Below are 25,530 nucleotides of genomic sequence, written 5' to 3'. Positions count from 1 at the left end.
GTGGCTTCCGCCACACAAAGATATAATATATAGACGTAATATGTAGACCCAATGAACCAATCAGAGGACATTACGTTTTACGTTGATTGGCGCGGTAAACCAATCAGAGGACTGTACGTAAGACGTTGAGTACTGTACGTAACACGTAGTGTACGTAACACATAGCGTACTCGTAGGGGGATTATTTTGGCAAATGCAAGACTAGACGTAAAAATGGGAACACAAAATATTTCTCAAACTCTACAATATTGTTCCCTTTCCCCACCAAGACCTCAATGTGGGATCTCCACAGGTACACTTTAACCTAGCGTAGGTCAGAGACTATGGTCCATGTAACAATGATTACACAAGATGGTATACATTTCAGTTTGAAATGCTTCCAAACTTTCACAATTTTCAGTTTTTTTTTTTTAATGGATTTCTCTTGCCGCTCCGTCAACCGCCTGCAAATTTTTCAATTTTTTTTGTGTGAAGAATCTGTCCCCCGCCTACTGCCCGATGACTGCTGGGATAGGCTCCAGCACGCCCGCGACCCCTGTGGGGATAAGCGGTACAGAAAATGGATGGGATGGATGTTTTAAATGAATATGTAAAAGCAAAATGCCAACACGGGAGAGATTTTAATTTTTTATGCACAGTAGTAATTTCCTGTGAGGGTGAGTGCAGTGTGCAAGTGCACAGCTGAGAGAGAACTCTTTTCCCAAGATTAGTACAAAACAAGATTGAGACATTCTGATAAAGTCGTCATGTCTTACCAGATCCTATGTATAACGTTCGATAGCACATGGTAACAGCCTTTCCTTTTCCTGTTAGTGGGTAGAAGACAGCCCGGGCCTGCAACTTTTTCTGATCTGAAGAAACAAAAAACACAAAAACCTCAAGATTGAAACTTGGCAATAATTGTATAAAATTCAACTTTATTGCAATGTTTAAATCTTACAGTCAGGGAGTGATGGTGGGGGTTTGGGAGCGTCGCTGGCATCTGTAGATAGAGTGGTGTGGGCTTTACCAGGGAAAAGCTGCTGGACCCTCTGCCATGCCAATAACTTAATCATCTCTGTATCAAGCATGCCCAGCTCAATCCCTAAAAGATATGAATAAAATAACAAAAATTTCACAATTTTTGTAGATTAGTTTACAACCAAAATTATTGTACCTACCCCCATTATCATCCATACAATCTTTCATGCAGAGATTAGTGATAGACGAGACTGAATTTGAGTCCGTCAATACCAAGCCAGCCTTCGCATCTGTAGAAACCACCAGGACAGAATACAAAGATGGCACCAAGACCACATAAACTCATTTTAGAAATTGCACAGTTCTTTCAATGCAAGACGACATTTAATAGAGAACATCTTGAGTGCCAGCTAATTTACAGCATTCTGACTGACCTTCCAAGTGTCACAAAATATTGGTGTATGATTATGTAATGACAGAATAGCTATTTAAAGATTCGATGTTTGTCTTTCACTTAAAAAAACAACAACTCCATCATATTTCATTTTCTTTGTACATGGGTTGGTTTTGCTTAAAGCACCAATTTCAGACCATAACAAACAGCAGAAAACAAGCCATTTGTGAAAAGAACCATTTTAGGGACATCTATGCAGATGCTTTTTGATTTGGTGATGCCGAATATGAACTGTACTTTAGTTCTATAAAATAACAACAACAAGAGTGAAAATGTTTCATCGCGAAATATTGTATTTGAGAAGAAAATCACCAGTGTGAGAATTTAAAAAACGTTGCTAATTATTGGGCGCTTTTCTTTTTATCTATCGAAAAATACTCCGCCACGGTAGTTCTTGCTCGGATGGAGAGATGGCGCCTTTTCATAAAATGCAAGCACCAAGACGCTCCTCCTTGAAAGTGTTCAATCTTCATCTCTTATCCTATAGTTACTGCCCTCAGTCGAATGTAGAGACACTACTCTCGGCTGTTCTTTGGTCGATAATCCATTATTCAAGTCACTCTTCCAACTCTGGCCACCTCGCCTTGTTTCCCCAGAAACCTTTTTGTTTTCTTAACTCGGCGCAGTTCCTTTTCCTGCTTCTTCTACTTCCGAACCATGGATTCATTAATGTTGAATTTTCTCACGGCTGCTCTATTACCATGTGCAACCGCGTAATCGATGGCCCGTAGTTTAAATTTAGCCTCCTAAGCATGTCTCTTCGTCAATGCCATAACCCTGAGGCTGCATTCCAGGGAGGTCGGAAATCGTAACAGTTCTGACCTCACAGCGTTCAAGCCCAATGTAAACAAGGATGGCTGATTCCAATAGATTGTTTGTTGTTCTCATCTATCACAACACACCACCAGAAAACCTTCTTATAATACTATATAATATTGGAAAAAGCTCCAAGGGGTCATCAACACAGCACAAAAGATCATTGGCTGCCCTCTCCTCACACTGGAAGACCTACACAGAACCCGCTGTCTCAAAAAAACACAGAACATTCTGAAGGACAATTCCCACCCTGGCCACTCCCTTTTCGAACTGTTGCCATCAGGCAGACGCTACAGATCAATTAGGTCAAGGACTAGCAGATTCGCCAACTGTTTTTAACCTACAGCGGTAGTCACATTGAATGCCGCCAAAAGAAAATTATTATGTCTGTGTATGTTCTTCTGTGGGTTTTTAGCTTGTATTTTTTAATCTTTTTATTCTATTTAGTCTATTTATTCTTTTATTTTCATGCACTGATCGGTTGGCACTTTTTAAATTTTGTTGTACATGTGTGACAATGACAATAAAGATCTATTCTATTCTATTCCCAATTTCCTAAATTTGTATATCGTAATTTTCGGACTATAAGTCACGTTTTTTTTCATAGTTTGGGTGGGGGGGGCGACTTATACTCAGGAGAGACATATATGTTTTTTTCCACAAATTTTTACTTGATCATTAACACATCACTTACTTGCAAGTGTAGTTGACCACTTCACGTTATTTTTAGTATAGTTGATCACTTCACATGCTTTGATATCTTTATCTTGAACATATTCAAAACATGAAAAATAGAGAGAAAAAAACAAATAAAGTAATTAACACTTTAAAGCGCCATATCCTCTGTCACCAGGATGACATAAAGGATGAGAAATTTGATCGATGGATTTAATGATTTGGAGTGACACAAATAGTTTGATAATATTGTTGTTTATGTGATAGTTATTTCAAATATAGTTTATATATCGTTGCATGGGCCTGTGGAATAATTTGAACTGCGGCGCGGCACACGGCATTGTTGACAAAGGACGATCGATGGATTTAATGAATTGAAGTGACAGATGATTTTATAAACGTGTTATTTATGTAATAGTTTTTTTTTTAAATAACTGAATGTTACGTCAGGCCCGTTCTCAGCTCCTCGTTTGTGTTTGTCACGTTAGCATACCGTATCGTTTAGCCTGTTGTTGCTCGTTCATGTCTGTTCTTGGTGTTGGATTTTGTCGAATAAATTGCCCCCAAAATGCGACTTATACTCCGGAGCGACTTATATGTTTTTTTTTCACTTTTTTGGGCATTTTATGGCTGGTGCGACTTATACTCCGGAGCGATTTATAGTCTGAAAATTACGGTAAATAAAGATATATTGTATTCTTCAAGGCATCATTTATTTTGCCAAATAACTTCATGCAGGTGGATGACGGCATATCTTCATGCAGTCAGTAAAAACTAAATAATAGGGGTGTAAATCGCGGGTTTTGTCACGATACGATATAATATCGATATAAAGAACTGCGATACGATATTTGCCGATATCTTAAAGCCTGCTGCGATTCATTCACGATATATCGCGATATAGTGCTCTACGATCGATTTTTTTTTTTTAAATAAAAAATATAGAACAATATCCTGATTTATAACAATTCATACGCAAAATCAACAAGGTACTGCAAACTCTTTATTTAGGAAATTACAAGAGTATTGTAGTATACAAATTGCTTAATTTAACACTGAACTTTGATGTCGTGTTTTTTCTTTAAATGTGCGGCGAGATTTGTGCTCCCTGAATATTTGATCCCCGCATGGCAGGATTTACAAACTGCACGTGTCTTGTCCGTTGAGCCATCTTTTCTTTGGAATCCAAAGTGCCTCCAAACGAATGACTTGAAGCCTAAAGGGGAGCAAATTTCCTCGTCTTTTTGGACACTAGCCATAGCACCAGCCCAGGAGCCGCGTACTAGTTGTCCCCTCCCCTTTCACGTGCGTGCTCTGCTCACAACACAACAACGCCGGGCGCACTGCTCCCGGAAAGAGGAAGCAAGCAACAATGAACTGGATTTCAAAATAAAGTCGCGTCTAATGTCCGAGGTCAAACACGGCGATATAAATTGATGATTACCTTTAGCATCGATGCCAATAAATCGTAGAGCATTATATCGATTAATCGATGTGTATCGATGTATCGTTACACCCCTACTAAATAATGTAATAATGACGCTAAATATGTTTAGAACAGGGGTGTCCAAACTTTTTGCAAGGAGGGCCAGATTTGATAAAGTGAAGGGGCCCGGGGGCCAATAGTTTTTTCGGACATTTTTTAACTACAAAAATGGCATGCAAATACAGACGGTTATAAAACAAATTTCATTGTCACAATTGTCTTTATTTTTCAAATGGCAAAATAACCAAATATGAGTCACTCAGGCAGATGTGAACAACTCTAAAAACACAAATTCTGCCTTTCATTCATATCTGAAGAGTCAGATAACATTGAACAAACTGTATGAAATACCTTAAATTTACATGAGTTTAAAATTACTTTTGCCTCATGAACATTTTAAACGGGAGTTATAAGTAATGCAAAGTTGTCTGTTATTATTAAAACTTAAAACTAGTGAAGTTTGCTCTTGTCATTTACATTATCTTTCAGAAAATAATAGTTTGTGTCAGGTCTACAGGTCCAAAACATCAACAGTCTTAACATGGCCACTTCGTAGCTTGCTTTAGTAATATTTATTTTTGACTCACAGTCCCGTGTGAAGAATCGCTGTTGTGACGCCAGTTCAGCTTGGAGCTGCTTCACTTTACTATCAGCGCGGTCACTCCCTGTTAGCTGGTCGTTTGTGTTCGCATGTTTAGTCTGATAGTGTTTTTAAGTTGAAATCCTTAAACAAGGCAACCGTCTCTTTACAAATTAGACAAACACAATTGCCTTGATTTTCAGTGATGTACAGTAATCCCTCGCTACATCACGGTTTGTTTATCGCGGTTTCACTACATCGCGGATTTATAATTAAAAGTCAAAATAAAACTTCTAAATTGAGGATTTATGGCACAAAACTTGCCCACACGCCAGCAGAAGGCAAGGAGTGCCCACACAATTGCAGTGCGTACACTTGTACCTTTTTTTAAAAAAAATAAGGTTATAATAAGAGTTCTAAAAACATATTTACAGTGTTGTACCTTGTTATAGAATTTTTTTATAATAATAAAAGAGTTCTAAGAACTTATTTACAGTACGTACACTTCTACCTTGTTATAAAAAAAAGTATAATAATAAAAGTCTTTATAAAAACATATTTACAGTTTGTGTTAAGAATTCTCCATGTTATTTATGTGATTCAGCCATGCTTTGATTTGAGGTAGGGTGATTTATTTTGAAGGCCGTTCTCAGGCGATACCACTTCCTATTTTACGTTCTTGTACATACACTACCGTTCAAAAGTTTGGGGTCACCCAAACAATTTTGTGACCCCAAACTTTTGAACGGTAGTGTATGTTGGTTACAGTGGTACAGGAGTCATTGGCAATGTAAGTGTGTATCCTAACAAGAGAAATGAATGATCACGTGTCTAAACTTTAGGACAATGTAGTATTGTTCCGAATGTTCGTTTAATTTCCTTTAGAGGTCCGTTTGCGCATGTCAGCACGATCGCGAATTAGCATCTTTCCGCTAACTCTTTAGCCTGCCCCGTACTTTGTTGCGGGCCAATAAAAACTGGCCGTAGTTTGGACACCCCTGGTTTAGAATATAGTAAATTAAGTCGTTCACAGACTGCACCTTTACGCGGTCACCGTTGTCGAGTGACGTAACATTGGAGTCCGTCGGTGAAGTCAAGATCTCCTTTATCCCTTGACCTCGCAACTTGGATCTTCCAGTTCAAAAGGATGTTTTAGTGCACGTTGATGAGATGGAAGTGGGAAAAGTCCATTCGGCAAAGTGATGCAGTTTCCCAAATATTGCTTCCGACAGTATGCATTTATCAGTGCGTATTTAATAAAGTTCTGCCAGGACGCGATCGGACCTGTGCGCAATCTGAGGGGCGCATGGGCAGAAGGTTGGCCATCTTGAATCGCCAACTACGGGAACTACACTAAAACAAAGTACCGTATTTTCCGGACTAAAAGTCGCTTCGGAGTACAAGTCGCATCAGCCATAAAATGCCCAATAAAGAGGGAAAAAACATATATAAGTCGCACCGGAGTTTAAGTCGCATTTTGGGGGAAATTTATTTGACAAAATCCAACACCAAGAACAGACATGAACCAGCAACAACAGGCTAAACGATACGGTATGCTGACGTGACAAACACAAACGAGGATCTGAGAACGGGCCTGACGTAACATTAACAGTTATTCAAATAACTATAACAGAAATAACACGTTTACCAAACCATGTGTCACTCCAAATCATTAAATCCATCGATCGAATTCGTTGTCCTTTCTGTAAACAACGGCGCGTGAGCGGCACACCGCTGACGTCGAACTCGTCGTCAGTTGCAGTTCAAATTATTCCACAGGCCCAGATAACAATATATAAACTACCGTTTTTTTCCATGTATAATGCGCCCCCATGTATAATACGCATCCTAAAAATGGCATGCCGATGCTGGAAAAAAGCCTGTACCCATGTATAATACGGACCCAGATTTCTTTTTCTTTTTTAAAGTCCCAATGATCGTCACACACGCATCTGGATGTGGTGAAATTTGTCCTCTGCATTTGACCTATCCCGGTGTGATTTTGATCCATCCCTTGGGGGAGAGGGGAGCAATGAGCAGCAGCGGCGCCGCGCTCGAGAATCATTTGGTGATCAAACCCCCCAATTCCAACCCTTAATGCTGAGTGCCAAGCACGGAGGCAATGGGTCCCATTTTTATAGTCTTTGGTATGACCCGGCCGGGTTACTTAAGTCCGTAAACGTAAAATTATTTCAGAAAAAAGATCTTTGGGAACAACCGGATGTTATTCTGCCGGTCAGTATCACTGCGCATGCAGTAGCAAACTCGATAGCGAAGAAATATGTGAGACTCAACGGGATCACCAATATTTGAGTGATGTTCCAGTTATTTATCACAATTATTTTACCAAGTCTGTGTTTTGAGTTCCTCCAATAAACCCTGGTCCAAGCTGCACTTGGTCGCCTCGCTCCTTTCCACACTCCATCCTTGACATGATTTTCTTCACAAAAAAATAAAAAAATTAAATTGTACCCATGTATAATGCGCACCTCAGATTTTAGGACAATAAATTAGTTAAATTTTGCACATAATACATGGAAAAAAAACAGTATACAATAATATAAACAATTTTATCAAACCATCCGTGTCACTCCAAATCATTAAATCCATAGGAATCTTAGTCTTGTGTTACTTAAAAAAAACAAAAAACACAGTTGTTGACTCCGGAATGAGGTGCGCCGCTGACGTCAGACGAGATATATCAAATAAATGAAATATAAACAACAATTTTAATGAACGATCCATGTCACTCCAAATTAGGGGTGTAACGATTCATCGATACACATCGATATAATGCTCTACGATTTGTTGGCATCGATGCTAAACTTAAACATCGATCTATATCGCCCGTCTTTTACCTCTGACATTAGATGAGACTTCATTTTGAAATCTAGTTCATTGTTGCTTGCTTCATCTTTCCGGGAGCAGTGCGCGGCGTGTTGTGTTGTGAGCAGAGCAGGCACGTGAGAAGGGAGCCGACAACTACGCGGCTCCTGGTCTGGGGCTATGGCTAGTGTCCAAGGAGACGAGGAAATTCGCTCCCCTTTGGGCTTCAACTCATTCGTTTGGAAGCACTTTGTAATGTCGTAAATAAAGAGTTTGCAGTACCTTGTTGATTTTGCCTATGAATTGTTATAAATCAGGATATTGTTCTATATTGATCGTAGAGCACTATATCGTGATGTTTCGTGAATGAATCACAGCAGGCTTTAAGATATCGGCAAATATCGTATCGTGGTTCTTTGTATCGATATGATATCGTATCGTGACAAAACCTGCGATTTACACCCCTACTCCAAATCATTAAATCCATCGGGATATTCATCCTCTGTGTCAATAACAAAACAAACAAAAAAAACAGCTGTTGACTCCGGACCTACGTGCGCCGCTGACGTCAGCCTTGTCGTCAGCCTCATCGTCAGTTGCGGCTCCAATTATTCCACAGATCTACGTATATAACTATATTGTAGTGTTACCAAAGTACCAGGCAAGACGTAGGTTTGGTAACCTGCTCTTTATTTCACAAAACATGAGCTCAATTTATGTGTGTGTGCTCCAAGCAAGCGCCCTGGATCGAAAACCCCCCGCAACTTATAGTTCGAAAAATATGGTATCTTGATATGCTTGCGTAATGATGCGCGTTCGTATGACATGATAAGCGATATGATCGCTTGTTGGATTATTGTTGTTCATAAATAATCTAATAATGTAATGCTGCCTTCACGTGGTATGGTGATCCTTTCCATTTGTGAAGTGGAAATTACGAGTGCATTGTGTTCAAGGCCTTTTGTTGAGAGCTGTGGGCCGGGTCATGTCCTGATCCCAGTACAACATACTGTCACTGGTGTACATTACAGTCCAAATAAACTCATTGCATACGAGCACCGATCACAAAGTATTACCGTAAATTTCCATGTATAATACGCCCCCATGCATAATACGCACCCTAAAAATGGCACGTCGATGCTGGAAAAAAGCCTGTATCCATGTATAATACGCACCCAAATTTTGACTCTTAAGTCCGTAAACGTACAATTATTTCAGAAAAAAGATCATCTTTGGGAACAACCGCTTACTTTCCTCTTCCAGGTGCTCTTGGTGAAGCCTTCGCTGTATCAAATTGACTTTTTTTCTTCCTCCAGAGTCTTATGTTTGATTCATTGACATCAAATTGGTGCACAGCTGCCCTATTGCCTAATTCTTCTGCTACTTCAATGACTTTCTTTTGAAATGCTATACTATAACTTGCTCTCTTAACCATTTTGATGAAACTGCTAATTAAACTGAACTCTCGCTCTTTAAATAGCTGACGTGTCTTGCGCATCCGTTCTGCGCACCGGATCCATAGTGCGCATGCGCAGTGATACTGCCTCCGTATGATATCCGGTCTGCGATGGAGATTAAACAACAAACAATATTCGAGAATAACACACCATCAAGGATTGCACCATCGCATCAAACGATGTGTCGTCAATTATGAATTTTACTGACTAAGTGTGTTGGGCAGGATGGCTGAATGTGATGCGCAATTGACGTGTCTTGCGCATCCGTTCTGCGCATACTGTCATGGCGGCCTCCGTATGATATCCGGTCTGCAATGGAGATTAAAAAACAAACAATATTTGACAATAACACACCATAAAGTATTGCACCATCGCATCAAACGATGTGTCGTCAATTATGAATTTTACTGACTAGTAAGTGTGTTGGGCAGGATGGCTGAATGCGATGCGCGATTGACAACAAACAATGAGAAAGGTGATTTCAAGTTTTATTTCGAGGGAGATTTTCTTCAGAAATTGTTGTACCCATGCATAATGCGCACCCCAGATTTTAGGACAAAAAATTAGTTAAATTTTGCGCATTATGCATGGAAAACCACGGTACTTTACTACAGGAGGCTACGCTATTCTCGACTGACTGCAAGTGTCTGCTTTTTAAACCAAATACTAACGGTGTTTTAAAAGATGGCAACAAGTATAAATGGCGATGTATTACAATTGTGTGCGCCACAGCAATGGAGGCCACAAATTAACCAACTAACAGCAGTAGAGGACGTTTAACAATGCAATATTTACCATTCACGACACTTTCGCTACTTTCCGCAATGTTGAAAGGTCTAAATTAATCTCATCTTGGCAGCTCGTGTATCAAAAAATAATTCCAGCTTTCCGGTGGAAATTACGACAAGTTTTTGATAGCAGTCCAGTTGTACCTCTACTTAAGAACGCCTATGTTTATGAACTTTTTGAGATACAAACAAACGGCGCATCATCACCTAATTCAACATAATCTAATTCATCTGCTTCCTCCCCTCTTACCAAAACATGCTGTACTGAAGTAAGTGACATCTTACTATTAACAATGAAAAGCTTGCCGGTCTCGACACAGGCCGCAGTTGTAAATAAGAACCTGTTCTTAATTGTTTGCCTGGGTAAATAAAGGTGAAATAAAATAAAAACACAGGAATTGTGATAATTGAGGTTCTTCACAAAGAATTCTAAGAAATGCATCGTAGCAAAGATTTAGCTATCAGCAAATCAAAACTGTCACTCAAGAAAACTTTTTACTCCGTAACTCAGTCACCACTCTCATTACTGAACTCTCTGCTGTTCGTGAAACACTAACAACGATTGCATCCAAGACCAAAACAATGAAATAAACAATTCTGGACCAACAAGCACGAAGTATGAGAGACAAGGTGATATTTTCTAGTATTCTGGAGTCATTGACCGAGGAGCCCAAAAACCTGGTTAAGTATTTTGTGGTCAACCTACTTAAACTCACAGGAGAAACTGTGGACGTTAGCTTTCACCGTGTACATCGTTTAGGACATAAACCTGCAAACCCCATCCGACCCAGACCAATCATTGCAAAGTTCAAACATTACAGAAGGAAATGGTGCAATGACAAGGCAAACAACTGCAAAGAACCCACTCAGTGACCGATTTCCACAAGAAATCAACCAAAGGCGCAGACGGCTTTTCCCAATTCGAAAGCAAATGATGACCCAAGGTAAGAAAGCAGTATCGTGTTTTCTGGAGTATAAGTCGCTCCGGAGTATAAGACTGAGTATAAGTTGCACCAGCCATAAAGTACATAATAAAGAAGAAAAAGACATACAGTAACTCACAAAAGTGAGTACACCCTTCTCATTTCTGCAATGTTTTAATTATATCTTGTCATGGGACAACACTGAAGAAATGACGCTTTGAGACAATGTTAAGTAGTCACTGTAGAGCTTGGATAGCAAATTACATTTATTGTTACTTAAAAGTAACTCAAAATACAACAATGGATGTGTGAAATGCTGGCAACAAAAGTGAGTACACCCCAACTGAAAATGTCAAAATTGGACCCAAATGTCAATATTTTGTGTGGCCACTAGAGGTGTAAATCTCGGGTTTTGTCACGATACAATATCATATCGATACAAAGAACTACGATACAATATTTGCCGATATCTTAAAGCCTGCTGCGATTCATTCACGATATATCACAATATAGTGCTCTACGATCGATATATATTTTTTTTAAATAAAAAATATAGAACAATATCCTGATTTATAACAATCCATACGCAAAATCAAGAAGGTACTGCAAACTCTTTATTTAGGAAATTACAAGAGTATTGTAGTATACAAAGTGCTTATTTTAACACTGAACTTTGATGTCGTGTTTTTTCTTTAAATGTGCGGCAAGATTTGTGCTCCCTGAATATTTGATCACCGCATGGCAGGATTTACAAACTCCACGTGTCTTGTCCGTTGAGCCATCTTTTCTTTGGAATCCAAAGTGCTTCCAAACGAATGACTTGAAGCCTAAAGGGAAGCAAATTTCTTCGTCTTTTTGGACACTAACCATAGCACCACGTTTTGTGATCAAATCTTTCATAACGAGAATGATTTGAGTGAATTGATTTTACAATTTTTATCCCCCCTCCCCACCATCTGTCAAGTGACAGAGCAAAGTTGCTTGGGACAAAAGGAGCCTTCAGAACTGAAATTTTGTCTCAATTATTCATTCAAATCAATTCACTCAAATCATTCTCGTTATGAAAGATTTGATCACAAAACGTTTCCGTCTGTACGACTGGTTTTTGAATGCACCCCGCTTCAATGGCAGAACGCGGATGAATTTAAAGACATCAAATGAGAATAATCCTTTATAAAAATAAAAATTGACTGACGCAAACGTGAATTCTTCATGTTTTTATTGAAAACAACATAGTGCTGACGCCGTACGACATCGGTTTTTCGCTATAATTCGGTATAATTTGACGTAGTCCAAACTCACCCAAAGTTAAGGTTTCATGGGAATATTGTCATAATTGTCTGGACCATATATGATATTTGTTTAATGGTAGTTATTGATAGATCTTGAAGATGTCAAATTATAGGTGCATATAGCAGGTTCATTGTAAGAGGGGAAGAGATGTGTATTTTGGGCTAACTCAAATTCCGTAGTAGAAAAACCCCGGAAGTGGGATGGGCGCATTCTGTGTTGTTGTGGTACGCCCTGTGAACGCACTGTGAGTAAGGAATAAAGCAGTTATCATTCACGTCGATGTCCGACCTATTCTTGCTATCTAAGAACCTGGAAAATAGTAAGGATATAACATATCACGGGTCATTACGGCGAGTTTGGTGGAGTTTTTACTGCTTCTTACAACTCCTACCGCGCTGACTGTAACGTGACACTCTCTGGCTGCGTCTTGCCTCTTTTTTTTTTTATTGTCGGACTCGGTGGACTCGGTCAAAATCAGCACTGAGTCCGAGTCCGGCAAAAATGACAGAGTCCGACCGAGTCCGAGTCCCCGAGTCCGAACCGAGTCCATAGCCCTGCTCAGCACACTTCCGCAGGACACTCCTCCAGAAAAAAAACAACATGGCTGAGCCTGAGATATTCAACCCACTTCGCCGAGAGATCCTACCTGCTCCTAAAAAGCAGACGCAGAATCATTTTGGATTCTACAATGTTGACGGAGGAAATTAATTGGACAAAAGCTACATTGTATGCAAAATTTGTCGTACTAAAATAAAATACTTTGGCAACACAACGAATATGAGAAGTCACACAGCACGATTCCACCCTGCAGAGGAGGTGGGAAAAATGGCTGCTGCTGTTGCTACTAGCAGCCAGAGGACAATTGAGGACACTCTGAGTAAGCTGCCAAACACATCGCAAAAGGCCAAGCGAATTACGAAGGGCATCGCGGAATTCATTGCAATGGGTTTGCAACCGTACTCGGTTGTAGAGAATCTGGGAATTCGGAGAATGATGGAGGCAATGGAGCCGAGGTACGTCATCCCATCCCGACGCTATTTCACCGACACGGCCGTCCCGGCACTCTACAAGCAGACTAAAGCAGAAATAACATCATCGCTGTTGAATGCAGACCGAGCCGCCGTTACATGTGATGCGTGGACGTCTGTAGCCACCGAGTCATTTGTTACTCTAACTGCGCATTTCCTAACCGATAAGTGGGAGCTGAAAGCACACGTGCTTCAAACAAGAGCAATGCATGAAAGCCACATTCAGTGAGACAAAAAGAAATGTGGGAAAAGTGCATAATATTCCGTATTTTCCACCCTATAAGGCGCACCTAAAAACCAAAATTTTTATCAAAAGTCGACAGTGCGCCTTATAGTCCGGTGCGCCTTATATATGGATCAATTGATGAATTTGTTGATCCATACTGGTTGTACACAGTGCTCTGCCAAAATGTTTTAGTACGTTTTAGTACGACTAGTAAATTACAAGGTCGCATCGCTTCCCAACATTACGGTAACTGTAGTCAGGGGGCGTCACCGAATAGCTGTTGTACCCGCGAGGCTATTTCATTTCAAAATAGGCTGCTCCGTTAATGTTTCGAGTAAATCTACGGATCGATATGGAAGGGAAACATAGGTAAGTAGTACCAATGCGTTAGATCGAACTTTAGTCAGTTCTGATCATTTTATAGATCGTTTGAGAAACGCGATTGTTTACACTTTGCTGAGGCTCATGGGAGATTGCGAGCTGAGGCTCATGGGATTTTGCGGATGGCTAATGCTATAACGATAGCTGCTATACGCGCGAGGCTATTTCATGTCAAAATAGGCTGCTCTGTTAATGTTTCGAGTAAATCTACGGATTGATATGGAAGGGAAACATAGGTAAGTAGTACTAATGCGTTAGATCGAACTTTAGTCAGTTCTGATCATTTTATAGGAAATTGTTTGAGAAACGCGATTGTTTACACTTTGCTGAGGCTCATGGGAGATTGCGAGCTAAGGCTCATGGGAAATTGCGGATGGCTAATGCTATAACGATAGCTGCTATACGCGCGAGGCTATTTCATGTCAAAATAGGCTGCTCTGTTAATGTTTCGAGTAAATCTACGGATCGATATTGAAGGGAAACATACGTAAGTAGTACCAATGCGTTAGATCGAACTTTAGTCCGTTCCGATCATTTTATAGGAGATCGTTTGAGAAACGTGATTGCTTACACTTTGCTGAGGCTCATGGGAGATTGCGAGCTGAGGCTCATGGGATTTTGCGGATGGCTAATGCTATAACGATAGCTGCTATACGCGCGAGGCTATTTCATGCCAAAATAGGCTGCTCTGTTAATGTTTCGAGTAAATCTACGGATCGATATGGAAGGGAAACATAGGTAAGCAGTACCAATGCGTTAGATTGAACTTTAGTCAGTTCCGATCATTTTATAGGGGATCGTTTGAGAAACGCGATTGCTTACACTTTGCTGAGGCTCATGGGAGATTGCGAGCTGAGGCTCATGGGAAATTGCAGATGGCTAATGCTATAACGATAGCTGCTATACGCGCGCGGCTATTTCATGTCAAAATAGGCTGCTCTGTTAATGTTTCGAGTAAATCTACGGATCGATATGGAAGGGAAACATAGGTAAGTACTAGTACCAATGCGTTAGATCGAACTTTAGTCAGTTCCAATCATTTTATAGGAGATCGTTTGAGAAACGCGATTGTTTATTAGTGTTGGTTATTGGCTAGTGGGTGCATACCGCAACTCTAGTCAACCTCAGTTTGTTGCAGTAAAGCTTCTATTTTATGCGCCTTATAGTCCGGTGCGCCCTATATATGGACAAAGTTTTAAAATGGGCCGTTCATTGAAGGTGCGCCTTATAACCCGGTGCGCCTAATAGGGCGCAAAATACGGTACATAAATTAAAAATGCATCAATAATCATTTTATAATCGAATCGTCGCCTCTGAATCGTAATCGAATCGTGAGGTGCCTCAAGATTCCCACCCGTTTTAGTGACTACTCCCCAGTAAAGCTTACATTGACTCTTTCTATCCTACACAAGCCACCCACTAGGTGGCTCTTCAACACATCCCTTTTAAAAGATCCGGAATTAGATATCTAGAAAGAAGAGTGGATGTCCTTAAATGACTCTCCAGAGTCATCAGCATCATTACTCTGGGGAAAAAGGAAAGGCAGTAATAAGAGGTAAAATTATTTCATTTTCTAATCATAAACACAAGAAGGAAAAAGAAGCAGAAGCTCAATTAGAGAAAAAAATAAATAGAAATAATCCATGCCAACAACACAAAAGAAGCTACTCTTAAAGAATTAAGACAATATGAATCCCAACAACATGAAATTATGAATGAAAGAAACCAAATTCCTAATTTGTAGACTCAGACAGGAGACCTTCCATCATGGCAACAAATCTGAGAAATACCTGGCAAATCAAATTAAAAAAAACAAAAATAAATAAACTATTGTCACCATTAGGAGAGCAAAATAATGTACCAAAATAAATAACACTTTCCAAAATTATTACAGCAAATTATACTCCTCAGACATAGATCCTAATCAAGAAAACATAAATCAATTCTTAAATAACATCCATCTTCCTGGGCTTAACCAAGAATTAATTGCCACTCTTGACACACCAATAATCGATAAAGAACGACATTCAGCCCTCCAAAAAATGCCTAACAATAGAGCACCTGGTCCAGATGGATTTCTTCCTGAGTTTTATAAACACTTCTAGTCCACGCTGTCTCCATTATTCATGCAAGTAATAACAGGTATAAAACGAACATCAAAGCTTCCAATGCATATGAATACAGCCTTGAAATCCTGCTTTGGTACACTGTTGTGAAGAAACTGTCCCATCACTGAGAAATTAAGAACCGTATTTAGGGCAATAATTAAAGAAGGTTTAAATCCAACAGGGGGGGTGGGCGATTAATAGAGAACACTTTTTGTCCGATCGCCAAGGGGCACTGAAATGGGCGATATGTATATTTTCTTTATGTAGTAGTATTCAATAGCTGCATCTCACTGGTGTTCTTAACACTAGAACAGCGGCTGTTTTGATCTACCTGTAACAGCGGGGTGCGTCAATTGACGCTCCATTGATGCGACACGTTACCGTCGCACATCACATGGTGCTATCGTCTTGGTCGAGCCCACGCCCTGATAACGTAATTGTGTGAGGATATTGTAGCGGAGTGACGAGTGTAATTGTATCAGTTTATGGAGAAAACCAATTTAAAAGGGACATTCGACGTGCTGACAAATCAGTCATATTTAAACTTGCGCAATGACGTCGGCATGCGGTCGCGGAGGAAAACTTATGTTTTGGGGGGAAGGTTTAGCAGCATGGGCGATAATTAGCGGTATCAATATTTTTTATTTATGTCATCGCTAACACACTGGGCGATTATTAGAATATGGGCGATAATTAGAATAAATACGGTAATCTACATTTTGTAACTGGCTACCCAACAGAATAATTCCTTTGGAACTGTCTTAATGTGTTCATCAGGAAGAAGATTCAAGATTCAAGAGTTTTTTATTCGCCATGTTTGAGCGTGCCAAACAAGGACTTTGACTTCGGTAAAAACACACCCTCTGTTCAACATTTAGGTGACTAACAACACTTAGGCAATAATGGCATAAAACAGTGTAGACAAATTCAAAAAGGTGTGAAGAGAAGTACTTCACCTTGACAGAACTTAAGAAGTCCATCACTCATCACTTTTTGTACAAATTTACTGATAAAACTGATCAGCCCCAACCTATTTCAGCAAATGTTGCCTCTCGTAAAAGTATCATTGGGGACGCCAGCGAAAATTGGACATTAAGAATTTATTATTCATTATTGGTGCAACTATACCACAGAATGATCCAGCATGGCACATTCTCATGATTTTAAAAGATATAATTGAGCTTGTAATAGCACCCATTCCTACTGAGGAAAGTATTTGCTACCTCGACATGCTGATATCAGAACACCGTCACAGGCTGTTGGAACTTTTCCCAGATGTAAAATTTATTCCAAAGCACAATTTTTTGGAGCATTATCCTGATTTGATTTGAGGGTTTGGTCCTTTGGTTCGCCTGTGGACTATGCGATTTCAGGCAAAACATACCGTTTTTTTCCGTGTATAATGCGCCCCCATGTATAATACGCACCCTAAAAATGGCATGTTGATGCTGGAAAAAAGCCTGTACCCATGTATAATACTTTTTATGAATTTTTTTAAATTTATTTTTTTTTTTTTTTTTTTTTTAAGTCCCAATGATCGTCACACACGCAGGGAGGCAATGGGTCCCATTTTTATAGTCTTTGGTATGGTCTTAACTAGGCTGGATGTAATTTTTTTTGTTGGCGTTGATTTCTCCGACTGCCCGTAAACGCACCACCGCGCTCCGTGCGCGCATGTGAAAAAGGCGTGCGGACGTGAAAAAGGCGGCTCTGTATGGGAGAGACGTTGAAGAGGAATAAAAACACCCTTGGAAACCAAAACTTGCCCCTCGTCGTGACTCGGAGCCGCAACAAATGTTTCGGATTTGTGTAGGGTACATTGTGACAGACAGCAAACGAGCAGGTGATCGAGCAAGCGTCTGATACGAGAGCATTGCGGTCGTATGTTGTACCATGACTTTCTTTAAAAAAAAAAATAAAAAAAGAAATTAAAAAAAAAATACAATAATTTTTTTTGTACCCATGTATAATGCGCACCCCAGATTTTAGGACAATAAATTAGTTAAATTTTGCGCACTATACACGGAAAAAAACGGTAGCTTTTTTAAGCAAGTTGTTAGACACACAAAACATTTCAGTACTGTATTAATGTCACTTGCCTCAGCACCAAATGATGATAGCATACAGTTCACAAGAAAATACTTTGAAACCTGCAGTGTGTCACAAAAATATCTCTTCCATTAGACCAGTCCTTCTCAAATAGTGGGGCGTGGCCCCCAAGAGGGGTGGCGTGTGACACCAGGGAACATACTTTTCTTTTGGCTGTACTAGATTAAAGGATAATTAGACATCCACTGCAGTAGGTGGGAGTGGCGGTATCAATGTAAGAGTGTGCGCAAGGAGTATTCGCTCTACAGTGTGGAGCGCACGGAACATACGCACACACAGCACATAGCAGGCGATAAAAAGTGCAGTGGGACACCATGGAAAAATATTTAACAGGGTTGAAAAGAATGGTGGAGAAAGACGGAGATAAGAGAATTGAGATTTACACAAAAGCTAAGACAAGGAAATATGATGAAGCATACGTAGCGCTCGGCTTCGGCGCGACTACGATGGGAGACGAGGAAAGACTGGTGTGTTTACTGTGCCTTACAATGTTGGCAGCGGACAGTATGAAGCTAAATAAATCAAGGCAGCACTTAAAGTCATTGCACCCCAATCACGCTGATAAGAGGCTTAAGGTTTTTCAGCGAAATCGGGCTGAATATTGCCAACAATCATCTCACTTTGTGAATGCTACTTCAGTCAATCAGCAAGCATTGTAAGCATATAAACTAGCGTACCAAATTGCTTAGTGCAAAAAAACAACAACACACCATTGCAGAAGAGCTGATACTACCTGCAGCCGTGGATATGGTTTCTGTCACGCTGCCTCATTTTGATAAAAAAAAAAAACAGCACAAATTGTTTTATTCAGTTTTGTTTTGTAGGTTAGAATGTTTTGTAGAATATATTGTGCTCCTGACGGCGTGTCACCTTCCTGCTTGAAAGTCTGCGCTGAGCATCTGGCGCCCACCTTTGTACTGATCTTCAACCGTTCTCTGGAGCTGTGTGAGGTGCCCTCGTGCTTCAAGAGCTCCACCATCGTTCCAGTGGCCAAGAAGCCCGCCATCACAGGTTTGAATGACTATAGACCGGTCAGTACAGGTCAGTGGATGATGCGGTCAACATGGGACTGCACTACATCCTGCACCACCTGGACACCCCAAGAACATACGCCAGGATCCTGTTCGTGGACTTCAGCTTGGCGTTCAACACCATCGCTCCTGACATCTTCCAACAGAAGCTCATCCAGCTTGCGGTGCCTGCCTCCACCTGTCAGTGGATCACCAGCTTCCTGACCAACAGGCGACCGCGTGTGAGAATGGGGGGCATCACATCTGACACCCGGACCACCAATACTGGAGCCCCTCAGGGGTGCGTCCTCTCCCCACTGCTCTTCTCTCTCTACACCAATGATTTCTCCTCAGGTGACTCTCCTGTGAAGCTCCTGAAGTATGCAGACGACACGACTCTCATCGGACTGATCCAGGATGGTGACGAGACTGCGTACAGACAGGAGGTGGAGTGACTGGTCCACTGGTGCAGCCAAAACCACCTGGAGCTGAACCCGCTCAAGACCGTGGAGATGACAGTGGATTTCACTTTTACCCCTCACTATCCGCAGTAATACTATTCTCTCCACAGACACCTTCAAGTTCCTGGGAGCCACAATCTCTTGGGACCTGCTCAAGAAGTTCAACCTGCCGCGAGAGCTTCTGAAGACCTTCTACACTGCCATCACCCAGTCTGTCCTCTGCACCTCCATCACTGTCTGGTTTGGATCGGCCTCCAAACAAGACAAGCACAGACTGCAACCGACAATCAGGACTGCAGAAAAGATCATTGGAATCAACCTCCCATCTATCCAAGACTTGTACCTGTTCAGGACCAGGAAACGTGCAAGGAACATCTCTACAGACCCTTCTCACCCAGGTTGCAGTCTGTTTGTACTACTCCCCTCCGGACAGCGTTACAGAGCCCGGTACGCCAAAACCAGCAGACACAGAGACAGCTTCTACCCCCAGGCTGTTGCTCTGATGAACTCACACCACTCTTAGAGTCTCAGAGTCATTACTGTGCAATAACATCCTGCACTCCACACCTTTTTTTAATTTGTCTACACTGTTTGTACTATGTGTCCTCTCTGCATCCATTGCAGCCTGGTCATCCTGGAAGAGGGACCTTCCCATCTGTGGTCTCTTCTCAAGGTTTCTCATTTCCCCTAGCTGGAGTTTTGAGTTTTTCCTTGCCCTTTTGGGAGTTTAAGATCAGGGGATGTTTGAGAATATTTGCCATTTTTCACATGTCCTGTGTTGTTAGTCACCTAAATGTTGAACAGAGGGTGTGATTTACAGAAGTCAAATTCCTTGTTTGGCACGCTCAAAAATGGCGAATAAAAAACTCTTGAATCTTGAGTTAATGTTGCAGATTACTTTGAATTGAATATTATTTATTGCTGTTATTTAATTTAATATTATGTTTGTTTATTATTTTATTGCATTTTTTTCAGCATAAAATGGCAGTTGGTCAAGAATGTTTAATAATTAATTTAAATAATTATAATTGATTTTTTAATTTCAGGCAAAGTGATGCACATTGAATCTGTTCTGTTACAGACTAAAAAAACAATGTTAATGAAGTTATTGTTTAATGTAAGTTGATCTTTCTTTTTCATTTATTTTTCGTTTTCTTTAATATTAATAAGGGTACAAGCATGGGGGGCGCGAAATTTTTCTTCTCCCTCGGGTGGGCATCACAGAAAATTATTGAGAAGCACTGAATTAGACATACGAATACAGCAATCTTTCGAGGCAATTTATCCAACACAAACTTCTTTGAATTTGACCAATGTGTCCATACTCCATGGAACTAAATATGCTGCTGGGATTGGATTTCCTGAGGTTGTCTGCAACTCACTCAAGAACCAGATTTGGTCATACCAAAGACTATAAAAATGGGACCCATTGCCTCCCTGCTTGGCACTCAGCATTAAGGGTTGGAATTGGGGGGTTAGACCGCCAAATGATTCCCGAGCGCGGCACCGCTGCTGCTCACTGCTCCCCTCTCCCCCAGGGGATGGATCAAAATCACACGGGGATGGGTTAAATGCAGAGGACACATTTCACCACACCCAGATGCGTGTGTGACGATCATTGGGACTTTAACTTAACTTTAACTTATGGGTCAACTGGTGGTTTACCTGATTTTATTATGATTTCCCAGAGTGTTATTGTAGCACTATCGGTTTCATTGTGAAAATGCTCAACAGCTAGTATGATGAACATTTTAGGGCATTTATTTTAGACCACTCCGGGAAAATGTCCCTGCTAAAGCACAGTTAACTTGGGGACAGGAATCCATTGTTGGAGAAAAACTCATGGTTACATTGAAACGTCACATTGTTTGCCAGTGGTAGGCGATGAGTCTGATTCTTAAAAACACCATCCTTCTGTCGGGTTAATTTTATTTTTTGTTTCTGTCCAGGTGGATTTGGTTGCCTTGAAAGTTATTATTAAACATCAAAGTGAAAAGCTTAGACCGTCCGCAGGAATACCCAGTACTGTGGAACAGTTACATGAGACTGTAAAAGAGACTTGGCTTTACTGAGGATTTTACCCTGCATTATTTGGATGAGGACTTTGGTGATTACTTAAGTTTCCATTCTACCAACCACATTAAGCACAAGGGGACAATCAAAGTTGTGATTATACCATCTGTGATTCTTACCTTGACTGCGTTGAATGAAAACCAGGCAGATGTAATGAATGACAGTTCTAGCTTTGCTACCGATACAACAGCCTATACAGTGTCTTCAAAAGACACAATTATCCTCTCTCCACCTGGAAGACCTCAGACAACATCATGACCAAATAAAATCAGCATTCCACTTTCTCTGTGGCAATAGGGGCAGTACTGAGGAATGCTAATGAAGAATTTCTCAAAGATGGTACTGTACTTCACAATCAATCAATCAATCAATCAATCAATCAATCAATCAATCAATCAATCAATCAATCAAATAATCTGTGAAATAATCAGTCAATCTGACATCATGGAAAAATTAGCTGACTACATGTACACACGGGCCTTCGGTGAGGTGGCAGATGCTGTAGTCAAAAAACATCCATGCCTGTCAAAGCTCGGCAATCGTAATAGCTGGCTTGGATGGATGTATGGTCTCAAAGACTGGATGGGAAATTACAGGTCGAAGATCAGAAACCTTGGATTTCCTGAGGTTGCCTGCAACTCACTCAAGAACAAGCACCCAGATGACAAGTTTTCTGCAAAGAAGAAAGCACAGACAGTAGAGATGGTGTTTCTCCCTCACTATCTTGCAGGAGACAGTAAGGAAAGACAAGAGCTGGACCGAAACCAACTAATCGAGGAATCAAAGAAGAGAGACAGCAGTCATTAATGAGTTGATGTTCAGAACGTTTGCACATGATGTCATCCTACAGATGAGCATCGGTGACATCAAGGACTGGTGACCCACCATGTTTGATGTTTCGTAAGTGAGTAATTAGAATTGTTGTCACAGAATGGTCAACATATATTGTGGACTGAAAACCTGCATGTTTCACAGCTATACACTCGACAGCACTTCATTTGTAAGACCTGTGTCATCTAACGCAATCAAATCGACAGCTTCGCCACATCCAAGTATATTTATCACCTTTCTGACAATGTCAACAAAACTGAAAATGTATAAGCTAAGAAGAGAATTTATGGCACACCTTTTGTACATGGTTGCATAAGATAGGTCTATCTAATGAAGTGGCCGGTGACAATAGACACAATAAATGAGTCGCCAGTTCTTATATTTCCTCTTTTCTCATCTCTGTCTTACAGGTTAGTGCAGAGTTTCGGAGGATCGCCACACTGATTCTTGAGGCAAAATTAATGGCAATGTTGGACTCCTATACACCTTAACTGCTGTCCTTGTTTCAAGCAAAGAAAGGTGCTGCAGGAGAGAGACATCGGGCACGAATGAGTGTTCTACATTAGGTATTAAAATGTATCCTCCACCAATACAATTCATATTTAAACTGCAAGAATAATAACTCCAACTGTCTCGTTCACATTTTCCTTTTTTTAGTGAATTACTGTCAATAATTACATAGTCATATCCTAATCAGATAACTTATCTTTCTCTTTCCTATGACACTCCCTTATTCCTCCTCCTATCTTCCAGCGTTGCTTAAAAGTTCCTTCTTTTTTTTTTGTTTTCTGTCCCTCAATCTCTCAAGAATTCTCAAGAAATATGTACCTCCGTATGTAGTTGCTGGTTATTGATCAGAAAATTAACTACCGTATTTTCCGCAGCATAAGGTGCTTCGGGTTAAAAGGCACAAACTCAATTTGCAGGATCTATTTTGTATTTTATCCACACATAGGGTGCACCGCATTATAGGGCGCATGCATCCCATGATTGACGTAAACAAAAGAAAAACGTCACGGGAGCAAGAAAGTGAGTTCGGTTGTACTTTATTCTACTGTTTAATAGGGGTGTAAATCGCGTGTTTTATCACGATACGATATCATATCGATACAAAGAACCACGATACGATATTTGCCGATTTCTTAAAGCCTGCTGTGATTCATTCACGATACATCACGATATAGTGCTCTACGATCAATATAGAGCAATATCCTGGTTTATAACAATTCATACGCAAAATCAACAACATCTTTTCTTTGGAATCCAAATTGGAATCCAAAGTGCTTCCAAACGAATGAGTTGAAGCCCAAAGGGGAGCGAATTTCCTCGTCTTCTTGGACACTAGCCATAGCACCAGCCCAGGAGCCGCGCAGCTCCCCTTTCACGTGCCTGCTCTGCGCACAACACAACGCGCACTGCTCCCGGAAAGAGGAAGCAAGCAACAATGAACTGGATTTCAAAATAAAGTCGCGTCTAATGTCCGAGGTCAAAAACGGGCGATATAGATCGATGTTTACGTTTAGCATCGATGCCAACAAATCGTAGAGCATTATATCGATTAATCGATGTGTATCAATGACCCCCCTACACCCCTACTGTTTAACCATGTACTCTACTGTACTCACATTATTGTTAATCGATATTCATACGCAAATCCGTCCACGTCCTCATCTTCCATATCCAAATTAAACAGTTGGGCAAGTTCGCCATTAAACATGCCAAGTTCCTCCTCGCCATTGTCTCGTTGCTCTTCTGCAATGATCCTGGCTTTCCAGAAAGCTCTAATTGTGCCTCGTAAGCATGTCTCGTTGTCTGTGCCATTTTAGAGGGTCCTAATGCTGTTTTCGTTGCACAAACGATAGTATTTATTTATGAATGGTGGCGGAGGTAGGTGCTCAATGTGTAACGTACAGTCCTCTGATTGGTGTACCACCCCAATCGACGTAAAACCTAATGTCCTCTGATTGGTTCATCGGGTATACATATTACCCTTGTATATTACGTCTCTGTGTGGCGGAAGCGACACAAAACAACTTTACAGATTTTGAAATTTGGTCCACACAAACGGTGCACCTTATTAAAAGGTGCACCTTTGTTTTTTTGAGGAAATTAAAGGCTTTTAAGTGCGCCTTATGGTGCGGAAAATACACTAACATTTATTCTGATATGTGATAGTCCAGTATATTTAAAAAAAAAAATCTGAGTCAGTGTAGCATATTTGTTTTGTTTAATAATAATCTCATCTTCAGTTGCATCTACTCCACATATTAATTATATCTACTTTCTTTTTTGAGTGATTTGAATTTAGGATTACTATTGCATTACTTAAAATTCTAATTAAATCAACTCAATTTTATATTTCATGGAACTCAATGTAGTTGAGTACCATCTACTTAATTCTTTAATTACATTTACTTAATTCATGATGTACATATATATGATTTCACAGCTTTCAAATTTCCTCAATACTTTTAAGTGTAAAATGTTACACAGATTAAAACGAGTGGAGCATGGTTTATGTTTTTAGATTGTGGATTTTCGTTTTTTTGCGGGTGGTCCCGGAACGCGTCTCCCGCGAAAAACTGTATAATGTTTAGGGTCCTACCTTTATTTGATATTATGTGTCTGTGTGTATTGCTGAAATATAACTGCTAAGTAAAACAAAAAAAAATCCTGCGTGCATTCTCACTGTAAATTTCCCTGACGGAAAAAAAGACAAAAATAGAAAATCTCAATTATTTCAAGAAATAAATTTCTATTGGTTGGTAGATTTTTGAATGGGATGCAATTTAAAAATTTGATGCAACTAACTTTACCTGCCAAGAAAAAAAACAAAATCGGCACATCAGGGCAACCTGTGTAAAAATTTAGTTTAGAATTTAGTCCTGAACTTAGCTCTGTATATGTATTAAAGTGAAATTATTGTATAGTTTGGATAAGTTAACATCCCTTGGCACAATTTGTAATCAGAGTAGCAGACCTGTAGCCATTTTTACCTGAGTGTGTCAATGTGTCTATTATCAGGCCAAACATTCAAGGCTAACG

The 25,530-nt window shown here is 40.2% G+C and overlaps 1 protein-coding gene across 8 annotated transcripts in view; it reads right to left on the bottom strand.

The window, feature by feature from the left end:
* The window catches only part of phf12b (PHD finger protein 12b), a 50,190-nt gene that overhangs the window by 9,977 nt on the left and 14,683 nt on the right, over positions 1-25,530 (bottom strand). The window contains exons 10-14 of one of the 8 annotated variants that reach the window (XM_061280046.1): positions 7,319-7,411; positions 2,925-2,996; positions 1,161-1,250; positions 941-1,084; positions 756-851 (exon numbers count right to left, since the gene is read on the bottom strand). In XM_061280046.1, coding sequence (XP_061136030.1) covers positions 756-851; positions 941-1,084; positions 1,161-1,250; positions 2,925-2,996; positions 7,319-7,411 — 495 coding nt within the window. The remainder of the gene's footprint in view (positions 1-755; positions 852-940; positions 1,085-1,160; positions 1,251-2,924; positions 2,997-7,318; positions 7,412-25,530) is intronic. The other 7 variants (XM_061280048.1, XM_061280047.1, XM_061280049.1 and 4 more) reach the window with 7 other exon arrangements.

This window comes from Syngnathus typhle, linkage group LG6 (genome assembly GCF_033458585.1).
Source record: "Syngnathus typhle isolate RoL2023-S1 ecotype Sweden linkage group LG6, RoL_Styp_1.0, whole genome shotgun sequence".
Classification (NCBI taxonomy): domain Eukaryota; kingdom Metazoa; phylum Chordata; class Actinopteri; order Syngnathiformes; family Syngnathidae; genus Syngnathus; species Syngnathus typhle.
Note: the sequence above shows the minus strand (reverse complement) of the source record. Positions and strands in the feature narration are given on the sequence as shown.